Genomic DNA, 17,950 nt, shown 5'->3' with positions numbered 1-17,950 from the left:
CATTCAGAAAGCCAGATCAAGTGCCATTAACAAATTAATTCCGATTAGCACAGCCCAAGCACTTAAACCTCAAGGCAATCCCGGTCAGTACTGCAGGGAGATAGCTTGGCCTGCTAATAAAGTGGAAACTGTATTGGAAGCAAAGGCGATTGTTTGATGCCTGTCTCTGTCCCTGGAGGGGAGGAGAGTGGGATCTGATTACACTATGGTCTCCTGAGGGAATTAACTCACTTCCCAATGACAAGTTATTAATTCCCCCATTTGGTGGTCAGGTCTGTGAGAATGGGGTCAGCTCTCACACCCTCCTGTGTCCCATGCATCCCCTGATTTAGGACTGAGCATTCCTTGGGTACCCAATAATTGAATGAAAAAGAATTAACTGGTAGGTAGGCAATAGGTCTAGGGCCTAGTATCATTAGTAACCCTTCATTCTTTTATTTAACAAATACCATTGGGGCCCAACTGTGTTTGGCACAGCAGATTGAAACGTTAATCCAAACAGATGAGGCCCCTGTTCCCCTAGAACTCATAGACTAGGGGAGGGAGGCAGATAATCAGCATGCATCAAACAGATGAGATGCTGGTTTCAGAGAGTTACAAATGCAAACAAGGTAAGAAAATAGGACAAGGTGACAGAGTGTGCTGAGTTGGGGATGCACTAGGAGGGTCTGAGCCAGTGACACCTAAGCTGAGCTCTGGATGGTGCAAGGAGCCAGTTAACCCTGGCAAAAGAACTTTCTAGGGAGAGGGATCAGAAAATGTAAGTGCCTACTGCCCGAGACCCAGGCCCTACCACCTTTTCATTCTCTCAACACGTCCAGCATGGCCATCTTTGCTGGCTGGTTGGTCTCCATGTGGAACCAGGCAGGGCAGACATGTCCCTGCTGGGCAGTCGGCTTTGCCCACAGCCAGCCTGCTATCCCTCCCTCCTGCTCTTCTCACTCATGTCTAAGAGCTTTGCAAAATTCGCACCTCTTCCAATGAAATCTTTCAAAAGCTTCCCAAGTGGAAGGGCTCCCTCTCCTCGCTGAAGTCCCGGAGCACTTATTTGGTACCTGCTGTCTCTATTGCTTTACATGGGTAGATGCTGCCTTACTGTGTACCTGAATCTGCTCCCCCATGCCTTCCCTTACCCTGTCCAGTGGGCTGCTTGGGGGCAGTAGCTTCATCCTCTCTGCCTCTTAGACTTTCTAGGCCTAGCCCAGACCCTCAGCTGATAGACACTCAGGGAGTCTGAATGGACATCTGGCCAAATGAGAGCCCAAGGGGCAGATGGAGGTCCACAGAAGCCTCCCTTTTATTCCCCAGTCTCTAATAGAGGCAAAAAAGGAAAGCACTCCATCCAATTCCTGGGAATAAGGCTGGCTTTAGCTTTGAAAATTAGTTTCCAGAGGATGATTTAAAATTATTACGACTATTACCAGCTTTCTTGTGGGAATGCTTGGAAACTTTCATAAAAGCAGCAAGCCAGCCACAAGGATAGGTCAGCTTGAAGATGAAAAGTTCTAGGACTGAGAAATCACATGAAGGAGGCAGCCAACCATGCTCCCAGAGCTGTGCTCCATCCCAGATCTCCAGGTGACAGCTCTCCCAGTGACTCAGACCCCTAAAATGGGTACCATTGCTGCCCACCAGTAAAACACAACTGCTTAATTGTAGCCAGCCTTCCTCCAGCTCAACACTTCCGTCCCTCAATATTCCCAGACATTCCAGGATTCCAGTGCTCATCAGCCTCACCCAGGAAGCTAGAATATTGTCAGATGAAAAACGAGGTGCCTGTAACTTCCAGGTGCCTCAGCTGACTTTCCATAGGGTCCTGAGTTGGAGGGAGGCCTGAGCTCCCCATGCTATGGCAAATGGGGATGAGGCATGGTGCCCAACCCTGGAGGAAGGAAAGCCAATGGGCATGAGGATGAGATGAGCGTGGAGACGCGCTGGGCACTGCTGCTAACCTTTCACGAGGACCGTCCTGGCCTCAGCCCACTCGCTCCTCCCTTCTGACGTCAGCAGGCCGATTGGAGGCAAGCGTTCATCCTCGTTGGAAGCCATTTTGACTATCTTTCTCAACTGAGTGAACAGATCCCCCTCACTGAGACGGCGGAAATTAATGACAACATCCAAGACAAAGAACTGTGGGGGAAACAGGTCAAACACGTCACTCATGGCAGCCGGCCCAAGGCGAAGGGCCTTCACTGAGCCTTCACACATGCGTATAGATAGGGGATAATCAGGCTCAAGGTATGTGATGGTTCCCTGAAAAGTCACATGTTGGGGACCTATCCAAATGCTGTTGACTGGGCTGGACTCTAAGCTTCCCCAAATCAAAGAGGGCCAGATTAACCTTAGCTAAAATAAAACCTGTTTCTATGGTTCCTACTTCAGGCAAAACTATTATGTTTGTGGGGAATTAAGTATAAATTGGTACAATTGCTATTGGAGGGCAGTGTCTATCAAAACTGAAAATGTGCATACCTTATGATTCAGCAGTCACTCTTATAAATGCATACTTTAGCCTTAGGCTTGGAGAAACATACACTCTTGTGCCCAGATATGTGAAGCAGTGGGCATATAAGCCTTATTTGCAACAGCAAAATGGTAGAGACAGCCTACGTGTTCTTCAGAAGGGGAACAGCTAAATTAAATGAGTTTATCTAATGCATGTCTACTCATTGGTAAATAGGAATGAACTAGCTCTAGATACAGCTAGAGATAGATCTCAAACACACTGGTGAGTGGAGAAAAAAAAGCAAGTCAGCAAATGATAAGCAGAGGAAGATTCAAATGGAAAAATAACACACAAAATGCTCTATCCCTTTGTGTGCCCATATACAGGTGTACATGCATGTGCTTTGTATGTGAGACCTGTGAGCTATCATTAGTAGCTTTGAAGCCAGAGTCTTGGGCTTTGTGAAAGGTCTTATCTAGCCCCAAGTCAAGATCCCTTTTCTGCTGGTTGACATAAGTACCTGGTCCCATGTCCTGAGAAGCATACATGTGGCCTGGTTCTGAGCAGGAGCCCCAAGAGCATTTCTGAAATGGATGGATACTGCAGCACATAGGGGCTGGGAAATGAGTTTGACTTTTGAATGAAGACGGAGAAAGTTTCTTGTTTGTGGCTAAACTGTCATGTGGGCTTCCAGTGGGAACGCTAACCTAGGATGGCAGACTTTCACTGAGCTCCTATCCTAGAAAATGTCAGATGAACCCAAGAAGAAAACATTGTAGCACAAATAGCAGGGGAATCCTGGGGGGTAGGTTTTTAGCAAAACCAACCACACAAACAAAAAAAACAAAAAAACCCCACCAAAACTCAAAAACCAAAGCAAACCCAAACAAAACAAAACAAAACCAGAAAAAAACCAAATCCTAAACAAAACCACTTTTTGTCAGATGAAATCATGAGGTGTAGGCTCAATATACAGACCAAATCACCTAGTGGGCACTGGTAAGGGGTCAGGAGCCCTCATGCTAAGACTATCCCCTGGGGCCCCATGGGTCCTTGTTGGTTCCTGGAACCCAGTATGAAGACCTGAGCTGCAGGAGATGGGGCATTGGCCAGGCCTGGGAGTCCTTCTCAGCCTTGGACAGGCCACTCAACTTGTCTAAGTCCCATTTCCCCTTTTTTCAGATGGAGATTTAAAGGCCCCTCTGCAAGGTTACTATAGAACCAGGTGGGGTGCATACATGTAAGTGCCAAGCCTAAGGCCTGGACATGGAGGTCCCGATGGGCAGTCTGTTAAGCTGTCCATATGTCTGCATGTGGTCTCCAGGAAGGCCACAGCCTGGGTCCTTCATGAGGAGTTGCTAAGGCCATGCAGGGTCTCAGTCCTTCCAGGAAGTTCTTTTGAGTTGACCTGGCTGGTCAGGGCCCATATAAGAGCCCACATAAGTCATTCTCAATTGATGACTCTCCTTGTTCTTAAAATCTAACTCGTGGAGAGAAATGGGACTGAGTAGGAATCAAGAAACCCCACTTTGGGGTCATGCTGTCCCAGCTCACTGTCTGCCTCTGAGAGCGGGCTGAGCATGCCTGGTGAAATAGGAGTGGGTAAGTACTCATGCACCCTCCCCAAGCCTGAGATGCAGCAGAGAGGGGCGACTGACCTGGTTGCAGCAGGCCACAATGACATGCTCTGGCTCGGGCATGACACTGCTCTTCTGGGCCACCAGTGTATCCTGGATGTGGCCAGGGAGGCGGTAGGAGGAGAAGAGCCCGTAGTATTGCTTCATACAGAGTGGCTGCCCTGACAGCTGGCCCTTGGCACAGTCGGTGGGGATGGAGTGACTGGAGAGGGAGAGCAGGGAGGGAGGCAGGGAATCAGAATTGCTTCTACTTGACTTGATCAGGCAAAGCAGGGCACAAAAACCAGAACTGCGTTAGGATGGTAGTAAGAGAGCTGGACTCCTCACTTTTTAAAGTAGTGGAGTGCCCCATTTCCAAGGTCCATGGACACCCTCAGGGTTTGCTCAAGCCTCTGATTGTTTCCCTCACCCCTGCCTCAGGCAGCCCTGTGCCTTCGCTTCTGCTGATCTTTGCCTGGCATGCCTTCACCCCACCTCTGCACTCAACTAATTTGTTTAGGAAAACTTCCACTCCTTTAAGAGCCTACTCTTCCATCGCCTCTTCCAGAAGCCTTCTCTAAATTCAAGGTAGAAAGTTCTCTTTCTCCTGTGGTCTCAGCGTATCTTGTGTCTTTCTTTACTTCCTCCCTGACCTTTTACTCCTCCTCCTCCTCTTCCTTTCCCTACTCCTCCTCCTTCCTCCATCCCTCTCCCCTCTGCTTCATCTTTGTCTGTCTCCCCTTCCATCCTTCCTTCTTTCTCTTCCCTTCCTTCCTCCACTTCCTCCCCCTCCTCCTCTCCCTTCTCTCTGCTTTTATCTCTTTCCTCTGTCCTTCCTTCTTCCGTCCCTCTCTCTTCTTCCTCTTCCTCTTCCTTCTTCTCTCCTCCCTCCCTCCATCTCTACTTCTCCTCCCTCCCTTTCAGGCAACAAATGTTATTGAGCATTCCTCTGTGCCAGGCACAGGGGTAATAGTGGCATCTTTCTGGGATCTGGGATTATAGTGGCAAGCAAAACATGAGTCTCCTGTTCTAATGGGGCACAGGTCCTGGGATATGTAGGTGGAACATAGGCAATAAGCAGCAAGTTGATAGATGGGAAGGTTTTGGATAATGAGACAGGGTGATAAGGACCAGATATGTAAGCTGAGCCTTGAGGGGAAGAGGCAGCCCTAAGATGAGCTGGGGCAGAGTGAGGGTAGGGTGTTCCATGGCCCTGCTGCTCAACGTGCAGGTGCCACACTGAACCATAGGAATCAGTGGGAGCTCTCAGAAACTTCTACAGCAATTTGATGGAGGAATTTTATGTCTATTGAATCTATAGTAAACATAAGATATGTGGTTGTGTATTTTGTACCTCTGTACCATTTTTCTGCAAATTCATTTTGGTAGAGTGTGTGAGTGGGGGTGCATTTTAAAGAGATCAAGGAAGGAGAGTGCTTACCCTAGGAAGAGGAACCACTAATGGTTGGGCCAGCTGGGGTAAAGGTTATCCTGATGCTGCAGGAGTTGGGGCGGGGGCGGGGAGGGGGGTTGGTCCACCTGCTCTATGACATGAGCCAGGAACACAGAGCTGAAAAAGACAAGGTCTCTGCCCTCTGGTTGCTCCTTGACTAGTGTAGCAGGGAGACAGATGACTCAACAGGCTGTGCCAAAACAGGGCTCTGCCCTTCCCAGCCTGGGCCCCATCCTACCTGTCCAGCAGGGTCTTGTAGCTGAGCACGCCAGAGATGAGGTTGGCTGCGAACCTGCAGAGACACATGAAGCCTTAAGTTCTCCTCTCAGGGGCTCAGGCCCCTTCCCTTTCTCCAACATTCCTCTCCCTCCCCTCCACCTCCTTTCTCCCAAACTCAAGGACCACCCTCCAGATGCCAGGCCTCAGTGGTACACTAATCTGATGGGATTCCTGCTGCCTGCCCACCCCCCTCCCCTGTATCATGCTGTCAGTCCTTCACAAGCCTTGGATTAAAAATGGTCCTGTGGAGATAACTGGGAGGAGGAGAGGAAAGCAGAAGGTGAATGAGAAGGAGGAGGAGGAGGAGGGAGAGAAAACGAGCAGAGGCCACAGAGCAGGCAGGAGAAGGCTGGATGGTCAGGGGTGGGTTTCGCCCTAGGAAAGGCCAGTGCTGGGGCTGAACTGGAAAAGGAACCTGGGTTTGGGGAAATCCAGTCTCCCAGGAAAAGTCCATTTCATTCGGTGCTAATGAAAATGAAAGTAAGTGCCAGGGGGAAAAGAGTCACCAGAGAACTGTGCCACAGGGCCATGTCATCTTAACTGCCCATGGGTGATGGCCCTGGCTTAAGGAGGAAAAATGTCCCCTTGTAAGCAGTTGGAGAACTGTTTTCAGCAGCTGCTCATCCATTTATCTGCATACTTCCTGCTGGCATGGGAAGTCCAGGCTTGCAGGCTGCCTGACCAGCAGTCAGTTGGGCTAGTCTCAGTGAGGAAGGAGGGGATGGGGGTCTAACTAGCATAGCTGAGCCCTGCCCACAGGCCAAGGTAGGCCCTGCCTCTTTTGTTTGGTTGGTTTTTCCTCTCTGAACGGTCCTGATGCTGTGCCACATTGGATTTGGCTCTAAGAGACTCCTGTAGGGAGACCTTTCCTCCCTGCCACATCCCTGTGTAAACTCCCCCCCACCCCCCCATCAACATCAGTGGGCCCAGAGGCCATTCCCGTGGCTCAGTGAGCCCTGAAATTGCAGCAGATGGAAAAGGCTCTGGCGGCGGCAGCTGGCAGGAAGGAACCATTTCCACCCCCTTGGAGCCTCTGTTTAGATAGCCTGGTGCAGTGCATCCCAGTGACAAGCCCAAGACTCAAGTACTGGTAGGGCAGAGATGCATACCTCCTTCCAGGGCCTCAGCCAGGTCAAGAATGCCATGGGGACACCTGGGGGCCCATGACCTCCATTTACTGCCCACTCCACCTCAAATAAATATATTCCAAGGAAGACCCTGTGTTTGTCACTCATATTGTAGCCTCATCTAACCAATTTCCCAAACCCATAGCCTGGACTGCCTCTGTCTCAGAGGCATTTGGTCTCAGGAATCTCAGCCAAGGCACAAGCGTTGACCTTTCCTTCCTGCTACTGGAGCCAGGACCCCAGGCAGGCTCTCAAGCTGTGAATTCAGGAGCATGGTGGCCTCCTCACCTTAGCTGGTCATTTGTATCTTGAAAGTGCTGGCGGGCAAAGATCACAGCTGGACTGGAGTTTACAGGCAGGGCCAGGCGGTTATTGAGATACATGTCATTCAGCCAGTACTCAGACACCTGTTGGGGAAAACGGGAGGGGTGCCATTACCCCGCAAGGTCACACACGCCCCTCTGAACAAAGGCACCTTGCCTTGAGAGCACCCAGTCCCATCCTGGCAGGCCCAAGGGACAACCGAGACACTTTCTTGGACCATGGACTTTGTTCGTTCATTCCGCAAATGCACATGGAGCCCTAGTGATGCGCTAGGGCCTGTGTGCTCTCCAGCCCACCATGACTATCCTTCATTTTTGCCCCATGCCATCCTTCTCTTCCATCCCAGTTTCCCATTCTGGGTGTTTGGTACTTCATCCCTGTTCCCTGCCCATCTTTATGTGTGTCTTGTTCATGCTTTTCACCCTTCTTTGTTTCCCTGAACTTACCTCTATCTTCTGCCACCCCATCACTATCTGCCATCCCTGTCCCCCATATGTCTCCATCTCTGTACCCTGTCTTTCCCTATTGCCCCATTTCTATCTCCTGCTGCCCCCACCCCTGTTCCCCTTGCTTATCCCCCATCTGTCCTCCATCTTTGTCCTTGTCTGTCCCCCATCCGCAACCCCTAATGTCTTCTACCTGTATATCCTGTCTCTCCCCAGCACTCTATCTCTATCCCCATCTGTCCCTTTTTGGTCCCCATCCCTATCTCCCATCCCACATCCTGTCTGTCCCTTGCTGTCCCCCTGTTTCTCCTCTCATCCCTATCCCTTCATCTGTCCATCTTTGTTACCTACCTGCCCCTCATCCAAATCCCTGTCTCCGTGTCTGCTCCCTGCCCCCCACCCTGTGGGTCCCTTGTCTGCCCCCACGCCCTAGTCTGCTCCCTCTCAGCAACTCTTACCCAATTGGCTGTCTTCTCCTGTCGTTCCAGGAGCTTCTGCTGCAGGGTCTCACCAAGGCCACCAGGGGCCCCAAACCGCTGCACAATGGCCTGGCTCCTCTTGAACTGTTCTTCAGGTACTAGGTGCTGCATGCACCGCAGGTAAGTGGCCAGGGTCTGCTGCAGTGGGGGCACTGGAAGTTTGGGCAACTCCTGGAAGAGAGAGTTCACCAGCACTTGCTATGCCTGTTCTTGTGTGGGGTCCATGCCTGTCCGCGAGATGATCCCCACTGTGTGTCTCCATCTGGCCTTATCCTTGTTCTACACTCTGGGTCTTGCCTATTTCCAGGGCTCAGCTCAGCAGAATTATGAACTTAGGAAACTTCTATTTGTTTTTTTCTGGTACCCTAGTCCTGCACCCACGAGGGGATAAAGTGTAGAGGAAAATACCTTGATGTTGGCACCAGACAGACCTGGGTTCATGCACTGACCCTGCTGCTAACCAGCTGTGTAATCTTAAGCAAACCACCTCACCTTTGTGCCTCAGTTTCCCCTCCTGTAAAATGGGGATAATAACCTCCACCTCTCATAGGATCAAACAGATCCTATGTGAAAAGTGCTTTTAAATCACAAGGAATGGGTCTAAGATGAAACAGATCTGTTACTGATATTGGATACTTATCACTCTTAATTTAGGGATTGTTTCCAGCTGGGGCTTCAGAAGTCAGTTGATCTCTGGACCCAAAGGGTGTAATACTAATGGAGAGATTTGGACAGGTGAAAGATGGCGGGAGGCATAGTTCAGAATCCTGCAAGTTGTTTCCTAAGAAGGTGACTCATGTCCTGGCTCCTTACTAAGCCCTTCCCAGTTATGAAAGCCGGGAGCCCCATTCTGCTCCATGTGGGTACAGGGCGGGGGAGGGAGAACAGAGAGTGCTGTGGATGTTCTTCCTATCTTAGCCTTTCTGAGCCCCAGCTTCCTAATCCATAGGACATAAATAACAATTCCTACCTGAGTGGAGCACAGACAGAATTAAATGAGAGAAACCACTGGCCCCAGATAAGCACATCATAAAATGTTATGATGTTACTGTCCCCCTCTAAAAGGGATTCCTGAAAGGAAACCCATAACTTCTGGGGACTCCCAAAGTGTGGAGAGAGTCTGAATAGAACTCTCCACCAATGTCTCCCCTTTCTGGATGCCATGCTTCCTACTTTACCAGCTGTGTTCACCCAGGGATCTCATGCTTGTGTTCAACCATGTTACGGCTGACCTGGGCAGGGATTTTCCTTCCATTTTCAGATGAAACTGAAGCCCAAAGAGTGGAGAAACTAGTCCATGGTCACCCAGCAATATGATAGCAGAGTTGGGACCTGAAATCAGTCTTCATCCAACATCCACTCTGCTCCTTCCTCCTAGATTGTTCTCTCCCTTCCTCCTTGGTCCTTTTTCCATTCCTCCTTTTCCTTCTTCCTCACTAAGCTAGTTACAGTCAGAAACCAGGACTTTTCATATTACCGATAAAGTTTACAAAGTTGGCAGTAGGTAGTCACCTTCTTTCAGGGGTTTTTCCCCTTGGGGTGGGGGTGACAGTGAATTTCCACCCCTGGCAGGCTGTGGAGTAAAGGGGTCCATTCAAAGCTTGCCTCTGCTTTGCCCCTGCCGCTGCATGGGCTGAGGCCCTCCCCAAGTGGCCCTTGGCAGACAAGGACCAACCACGGGAGCCTGTGCTGATGAATGAATGAGAATCTTGCCTGCCTCATCCTGTCTTTAGAGCTCACTACTCTAGGGGGAGGGAGGAGGGTGTCAGTGCCAACTATGTGCTATCCTGCCCCAGGGAACTCTCAAGGACCAGGGTGGTCTGGGTAGCATTCCAGGTTCCTCAGCCCACTTCAAGAGAGCCAGGTCCAGACCCCCATCCAGCTGCTCTGGTTCCCCCTCCCCTGTCTTGGGGTCTGGAGGCCTCTCTGGTGGGTGAGTGGGCAAGTACCTGCAGAAAGCCAAGCCCAGCTGGTGGCCTTTCCAAGAGTGCCAGCAGGCCTGGCTGGGGCCCCAGCTAGAAACAGGTCACCCTTCCTCAGGGCTCTGACAGGGTGCTGGGACTCAGAGTTATGGGGAATCAGCGATGGGTAAAATGGAATGAGGCAGAAAATCTCTGCTCACATGTGGTAGCCCCATGGGGCTCCTCCCCAGACTCTCCTAGGTTTCTGGCCCACACCTGGGGCTAGATAGAGGCAGGGAGGTGTACTAATGAGGGTCTTTGGACACTAGGGTCCCAGGTCAGTACACATTTCCTGGGAAGTTCATGTGAGCCAGGCCCTAGACTGGACTTAGGGACAATGGAAAGAAAAGGCCTGCTCCCAGGGAAGCCACATTTCAATGGGAGGGACATGCCATGGCAAGACTCAACAACAGAGATGTTTGTGGGCTGCAAAAGTCAGGACAAACAACATGGTGAGCAACTTCATGGGTAGAAGCCTAAAAGTTCTGATTAGGATTTCAAATGAAGCCCTGGGTAAAGAAGTGGCAAGAAGACTAACTTAGCAGAGGGGCCAGCACTGCAACAACTCACAGACTAGATAAGCTGCTCCATCACTTAAGAAGGTAAGGAAGGAGGATGCCTGCCTAAGGAGGGGTGGCATTGTCTTAAACCAGTGGGGAAGAGAGTGCCCAAAGCTCCAGGGCTGAACCAGTAACAGTAGCCGGGACTGGGAGGTGACCTGGCTTAAGGTAGAAATTCAGCCTCACCCTAAGGCAACTCCACTAGGCTCAAAGCCATTGGAAGTGGAACTTGGGGAGGGGAAAAAGCCCTGGGAGAAGAGAGAGTACCTGGCCCAGGTCAAGGGCTCTTCCTGGCTTTGGGGTTAGGAAGTGTGGCTGTCAGAATTCCATCAGCATCCCCTGAAACCACTCCCAGCCCTTTGAGGCGTTCCCAGGCTCCTCAGTGGGCTCAGAGCAGGGCTGCAGCCTGGACTTCATGCCCTGGAGAGTGCAGGGTTGGGGGCTAGTCCCACACAGGACTGTTCTGGAAGCAAGAGTATGTGAGTAGGGAGAACAGGGATGAAGGAGAGAGCTCCAAAAGTCACTCACAGACTCCTCCTCACTGCTGGGCGGTTTTGCTGCCATCTTATGGGGAGCTTTTTCCAGTATGGGCATCTTGGTGACTCCTGGCTGGGGAAGCAGACGTGCAGACCTGGGGACCAAGAAGCAGAAGGGCATCAGCACAATAGCCACATAAAGCTACATGGACCCTTCACCCCCACCCTGTGAAGAGGCTAGAGCTGGACATGGGCCCCAAATACACAGGGCCTCATTGTAGACCTGGTCCCAATCTCCCAATCTCTGGACCAGGCCCCCTGACCACAGTGTCCTTTCTGAGTCCCCAGATGGGATAGAGTGGGGTCTAGAGTGAGCCTTTAGGTGGTCCCTACTCCATAAGACTGCCACCCAGGCTCAACCTACCACCTCAGAGCAGAGTGGGAGGGAGCGGGGCTGGACTCGCTCACTCCAAATCCATAAGGATTGGAGCACTTGCTTTGTTCCTGCCTTGGACCCAACAGATACACGTTTTGCTGATTAAAATCTCTCTTTCCCACTAGACTGTGAGCTTCTCCTGTTGTGTTCAGTGCTTCATCTCTGGGACCTAGCTGCGTGACTAGCATGGAGTAGGATCAGTGCTGGGTAGCTGAGTAAAAGGAATGCACGCATGCATCAATGCATGTGTAAATGAACACAGGTCCTCTAAGGCTGTGGGTTCCAGGAGCACTCTGGGCTGACTGGGAGCCTGGCCTCTGGCCAAGGTAGGGGTGGGAGTGGAGGACCCTGGGGCCTGCTGGACAGACTTGGACTTAGGCAATCTTTGGTTCCCAGGCCCCTAGAGCAGGTGGCATGGGAATGCTGAGGGAGATGGGACAGGGCAGCTGCACAGTCCAGGCCCCTAGAGACCACCTGACTCAACCTGGAGAGAAGAGGATTAATTTTTTATTCACAGTACAAGTGACACAGGCCAAGAGTGGGCAAAGGCCTATTTTTAAGGCTACCTTCTACCTTCAGAGAATGCGCTAAGCATAAGCCTCAGAGCCATGCATCCATGATTTCCACTCACTCATTGCCTATTCTCTCCCAAGAGCAGAAAGCTGATGCTTAGCCCATTTTATCCCCTGCGCCCTCCCCCACCCCCCAGGCAAGCATGGCCCAGGTGGGAGCCAGGGTCCAGGCACAGTTGACCCAAGGGCAGAGCATCCAGAAAGATGGATGAATCAGGCTCCAGAATGGAGGAACCTAGCCTTCCTGGCAGTGCTAGGCAGAGACTATAGGCAGAGATGTGAACACTTTGCCAGGATGCTACAGACTAGGTGGTCCCTGGACCTTCCCTGGAGGGTAGTAGCTACTCCCACTCCCAGTAACATAAAAGCAGCAACATCCAAGTTAGGGTCTATCACAGCACCGCGGAGATTGGAAAGGTTGTTGAGGGCAAGGGCAAGTTGGTAAAGGCCCTAGTGCTCTTGGAGATCCCATATCTTGGAAAGGTGTAGGATTGGAGCAGGGACAGCTTCCTGGGGACCAAATGGGAGAGCCTGGTCCTTGTGAGGCAGCAGCTGCTTTCCCTCCTTGGGCCATGGGCCCACAGCAAGGAGGCGTATGTGTATGTGTGTGTGTCTTTCTGTCTCTGTTTGGTGCTCTCCACTCTCTGCTGCCACCAGCATGGCTTCCGCGAGGACTGCCAGGAGGGGTCTCTGCTCTGCCCAGGAGGCCCAACCCCAGCTCCGCCCGGGCAACACAGGCAGTCCGTACTCTCTAGAGACTCCTTGGGACCCAGCTCATACTTGCCACCTGCGGCGGCTCCCCACCTCCGCCTTCGCGAGAGTTGGGTGCTCACCCGCGATTCAGAGGGGTCTGGCTGGGTGAGATCCGCCAACGCCTTGACTGGGCACAGAAAGTGCAGACCTTGGCATTTAGCAGATGGGGATCTAGGAGAAGAGAGAAGTGAGGATACGCACGTGGAACCTCGGAGCCTGATGGTCAAGTTCTCTCCAAGCCCTTTCCCCCTAACTTCTCACCGTTCAGCTCCCTGTCCCCCTGCCCCCACTCCTGGTGGGGAAGAGCCAGAGCCGCGGAAGCCCAGTCTCCTGGCAGTTCCCCGACGGCCGCTTCAGTTCAGGGCTCGGAAATCCCGAGGATCTTGGGTTCTCTCGCCCCCGGCGCGGTCCTTGGACGGAGCCTTACTCCGCGGCCCTCCGGTCTCTGAGCTTTGCTTGCTCCCCGCGCTGCGGTCCTCCAGCCCAGCCCTTCTCACCTGCCTTCCTCGGATCTGCCGCCTCTGCCGCCGCTCCACGGCACCAAGCAAGACTGGGGGCGCGAGTGTGAGCCAGAAGGGATCCAGGGGCGCGTCAGCAGTACGGTGGTGGGGGCCTCTGTCCACCTTAGAGCCTCCGACGTCGCCGGGTCCCTGCGGCCTCCCTACTGGCTGCCGGCGAACCGGCCGCTCTTGTCTTCTCCTTCCTCCTGTTCCTCCTCCCTCCCCTCTCTCCTCTTTTCCTCCCTCCCTCAGCCCCACCCCGTCTCTCCCGTTCTTCCTCATTGCCCCCGCCCCCGCGGCTCCCTACCGCGATCCCATCTCCCGGCCCCTAGCCCCGGCTCGGACGGCTTCCCGGATGAGTTTGTGTAAGGGCAGCGGAATCCGGGCCGCGGAAGGGTGTGCAGAACATTGCCTCCCCGCCCCCCCCCCCCCCCCCCCGCCTTGCCTTTTGCACCCCGCCCAGCCATCCCCAGTCGCCGCGCTCTCCCAACTCCATTATCCAAGCCCCGGTTGCGTCCGCACCACCCTGGGAAGGGTTGGGTCTGGAGAAATCTGCCCTCCCCGCCGTCTAGGCCAGGCTCAAACCGTACCACAACTTCTTTCAAAATCATCATCATCATCATCATCATCATCATCATCATCCTGTTTGTTGATCACTGCAGGTCCTCCTTCCTTTTCTATTCCCACCCCATCCTTGCTGGCACTATGGGGTGAGGGAGTGGAGATACAGACCTGGGGATGCTCATAGACACTCCTCCCAGACAGAGCACTCCTCCCCCCACCCCAGATACAGATCCTTACACACCAACACAACAGACAGACCCACAAAGACAGACCCTGCCCAAATGCACGCAACACAGCCCAACACACAGACGAGGACAGACGTGCACACACCAGCAGTGAAGACTCTCGCAGGCATTGTTTAATACACAGGCGTACCCCAACTCTGCTGCCTCTCCTTGCCAGAATTGGAGGGCTCTTCGGCCTTCATCAGGCCGCAGGCTCCAGGACTGGGAGTGGCCTGCAAACGGGGGCCTGCGGCTCCGGAGACCTACGCTCAAGGTGGGGAGAATTCTGACAGCCTTGGCCAGCTGCTTCCACCAAGGCCAGGGTAAGGGTGGGGGTAAGGGTGGGGGGTTGGCACCAGCTCCCACACTGGCACCCTCTTCAGTCACGACTCAGACCCGCACAGCCAGGACACAGCAGACACATCAACAATTCCCCCACTCCTCGAAGGATAGAGCCTAACTCTCTAACGAGCACACACGACACAAGCGCTTTTCCAGAGAGCGGATCTCTGCCCGGAACAGCTCAGCCCCTACTCCTCACCGGAGCCTGGACCGGGCAGGATGCGGGGCTCTGGCGTTTCAGAGCTCAGTGGCTGACACTGGGAGTGTCCTCAAGGGGCGGGGACTAGCGTACCCGGAGGGAGCGGATCCTCAGGCTCCCTCGGGCGGCTCCCTGGGGCGCTGCGTTGGGACTGGGAGGGAGGGGCTGTCTCGAGGGAAGAGAGCCATGTACAACACGGTGTCTGAGGGTGGGATCCCTTGTTGGTTTTGCTTCTTTCGTATCTCCTTTACCAGGTAGCAAGAGCCACAGGCTTCCCGAGTGCTTGCCAGACCTGGATCGGGGCTAGACTCAGCTCACCCTCCCCTCTGCCCTCCCCTCTGCCCTGGCCCTGTGCCAGGCCGCCCACCCTCATCAGTAAAGAGACTCGGTCTCGAACAGACATAGTTTATTGATTCTGGCCGGAAGCACCGCGGTGCTGGGGGCTAAGTTGGCACTGAGAGGAACGGAAGGAAAGACAGACAGACAGACAGACCGTTCTACACAGGGGAGCCCCGAGGTGGCGGCTTGCGCACCTCTTTATCTCTGCCAGGAGTGTATCGTTTTGTATGCTTCCGTGCTCCACGTCCCACTGGACTAGAGGGAGGGAAACACAGAAAGGGTCAAAGTGGGGGGATCCCGGCAGGCAAGTCAAGATGGGCGAGAGTGTAGGATACTCGTTGGAGGGGTGGGCCTTGAGTCTAAGCTGGCCAGTACTCTCACAGAGTAGCCACCTTGACCCGGGGGGTGGGCGGTGAGGGGATGGCTCGGGAGAGTAGCTGGGCTGCTAGCTGTGGGTGTAGTAATTGTTGTAGACGTCCTCGCACTCGTCAAAGGGGCCCGAAGGGCTTCGAGGGGCGCCGTCTGGGTCGGCCACAGGGCGCTCACGCAGGCGCACAGCATCGTACAGACCCTGCGGTGGCTCATCCAGCAGCACGTCGCGCTCAGAGCGGGAGCGCCTCAGGAGGCCCACGTTGCGCAGCAGCAGCAGGACCGGCGCGTAGAGCAGGTTGGCCAGGCCCATGCCAAGGCTAAGTTGCACAAAACCAAGCGAGTGCACTATGTGCCCCGCCACTATGGGCCCGAGAGCATAGGCCACAGAATAGGAGATGTCGGCGATGGCATAGACGCTGCCGTAGACCGAGACGTGGCGCACGTCCACGAGAAAGGCGAGCGTGGGCAGCAGTGCCGTGTCAACTAGCGCGATGCCGAAGCAGAGGCCGCAGAGTGAGATCACCAGTGGTGCGAAGGAGCGGCAGGCAGGCACCACGCAAGAGCTGGCGCCGATCACTGCCAGCCCTAGTGCTCCGTACAGCCACTGCAGGTGTGGATAGCGCGCCGCCAGGCGCACGGTGAGGTAGACACCTAGCACATGCGGCACGAAAGCTGGCAGCCAGGCCATGCCCGTCTGCCATTCAGACGCCGCCATCGTGTGCTCCATCCACGTGGCGATGGTGGGCTCGAGGAAGGCGAGGGGGATGTTGCAGGTGGTGAGCGCCCCGGCCACCACGGCGATGTAAGGGTCCAGCATGAGGCGGTGGATGGGTGTGCCTACTGGCAGGTTGGCTCGCGCCCGCGTCACGGCCGAGAAGGGCTTGGCCACCACCAGCAGCAACAGCGCGTCGAGCAGCGAAACAGCGGCGAGCACCAGAAAGGGCACAGGCTTGCCCGCGAACCCGTAGAGGAAACCCCCGAAGGGTGGCGCCACCAGACTCCCGAAGCTGATGAAGGCCAGCGCCACGCCCAACGCACGACTGCGCTCCGGCTCTTCAGGATACTTGTCGGCGATCATGGCAATGCCGGACGTATCCGCAAAGGCTGAGCCCAGGCCTTGCAGGCTGCGTGCAGCGAAGAGCATAGCATAGTCCTCCGCGAACGCGAACAGCACGGTGGAGGCGAACAAGACGCCCAGGCCGATAAGCAGCGGCACGTCGTAGCTCATACGGTCAATGAAGGGCCCACTCAGGGGGTTCACCAGCAGCTGCAGGATGGCCTTGGAGGCAAACAGCACCCCGATCTTCACGTCCTCACTCTCCGTCGGGGACTCTGAGGTGTTGCCCATGTTGTCACTGCCACTGGCTGGAGTGGGCGCCTGCAGGGTGTGCACTTTGGGGCTCGTGGTGGGCCTGCCGGCCTTATGCATGTGGGCAATGTAGTCGGGCACGATGGGCACGATGACCATGTACAGCATGTTGTCCAGGAAGAGAGCCACGCACACGATGACCAGCACCAGGCGCCGCTGCCGCCGAGGATCCTGCAGCACTGCGCCCATCGCCTCCGACAGCTTGCTGGCTGCCGCCCGGGCCTGGCCCGCGGGCGCCGCGGGTTCCATTGCCTCTACTCCTCCGCTCTTCCGAGGACGCCTCCGCTGGGGCCGCCTGGGCGCGGGCGCCCTGCAGTGCAGAGCCGAGGGCACGGAACTTCGCGGGCGCGGTCCGCGCGGCGCAGCGCCCCCTGTGTCTCAGGTGGCTGCAGGGCTCATGGCCCGTTGTCCCGGGAAAGGCAAAGACCCTGTCCGGCGAGACGCCTCCGGCCGTTCGCAGCCAAGCCCGGACCCGCCGCTGCTGGGCTCGGGGGCTGTCAGGGAAGGTGGGCGCGCCGAGTGGCTGGGGCCAGAGACCGATCGCGCGGCGCCTTGGGCTCGTCAGGCGCGGTCCCCGAAGCGTTGAAAGGCCGCCCGCGCGGGCCGAAGGGCATGCTGCTGCCGCCCGCCCGCTGGCTCACTCGCCCCGCCGCCGCTCTCCCCTCCCTTCGCGTCGGCTCTTGCCTCCTCCTCCTCCGCCTCCTCTTTTTTTCCTTTCCACTCGGGGCTGTGACGCGGCGAGTCTCGGCCCCCGAGTGGTGCCCGGGCCACTTGCGTCGCTCATGCTAATGCGACGTCGGCGGGGCGGGGGCCGGGGGCGGGGCACGGCCGGGCAGGGGTCCCCTTCCCAGAGGCGCCAGGACTGGAAACCCTAGAAAGGGGTCTTGGTGTGAAGAGAGTACTGGTCAAGCCCTGGAGGATGGATGCGCCGCGCGAGGAGCGGGCTGTCTGTTCCTCCGCCCCCTCTCAGTTCTAGGACCCGAGGGGTTTGCACCCCTTCTTTTCCCCCCTCCCCAGAGGGTCGCTCAGCGGCCGTCCCCCAACCCTCCAGCCCTGCTGGAGAGGAAGGCGCCGGGGACTCCAGATCTCCGCCTCAGCCTGGATCTCCGCGCA

At 55.0% G+C, this 17,950-nt stretch overlaps 2 protein-coding genes across 2 annotated transcripts in view; both read right to left on the bottom strand.

Annotated features, from left to right (window-relative positions):
• The window catches only part of CHAT (choline O-acetyltransferase), a 44,820-nt gene extending 33,550 nt beyond the window's left edge, over positions 1-11,270 (bottom strand). Inside the window, exons 1-6 of the mRNA XM_053207342.1 lie at positions 11,220-11,270; positions 8,150-8,338; positions 7,210-7,328; positions 5,754-5,807; positions 4,105-4,285; positions 1,953-2,130 (exon numbers count right to left, since the gene is read on the bottom strand). Coding sequence (XP_053063317.1) covers positions 1,953-2,130; positions 4,105-4,285; positions 5,754-5,807; positions 7,210-7,328; positions 8,150-8,338; positions 11,220-11,255 — 757 coding nt within the window. The 5' untranslated portion in view covers positions 11,256-11,270. The remainder of the gene's footprint in view (positions 1-1,952; positions 2,131-4,104; positions 4,286-5,753; positions 5,808-7,209; positions 7,329-8,149; positions 8,339-11,219) is intronic.
• Positions 11,271-15,177: 3,907 nt separating this feature from the next.
• Positions 15,178-17,548, bottom strand: SLC18A3 (solute carrier family 18 member A3). The gene has a single exon (XM_015088168.3). The coding sequence runs from the start codon at positions 17,084-17,086 to the stop codon at positions 15,542-15,544; it is 1,545 nt and encodes a 514-aa protein (XP_014943654.2). The 5' UTR covers positions 17,087-17,548; the 3' UTR covers positions 15,178-15,541.
• Between the last annotated feature and the right edge of the window lie 402 nt (positions 17,549-17,950).

This window comes from Acinonyx jubatus, chromosome D2 (assembly GCF_027475565.1).
Source record: "Acinonyx jubatus isolate Ajub_Pintada_27869175 chromosome D2, VMU_Ajub_asm_v1.0, whole genome shotgun sequence".
Taxonomy (NCBI): domain Eukaryota; kingdom Metazoa; phylum Chordata; class Mammalia; order Carnivora; family Felidae; genus Acinonyx; species Acinonyx jubatus.
The sequence above is the reverse complement of the archived record's forward strand: the minus strand, read 5'-3'. Positions and strand labels throughout refer to the sequence as shown.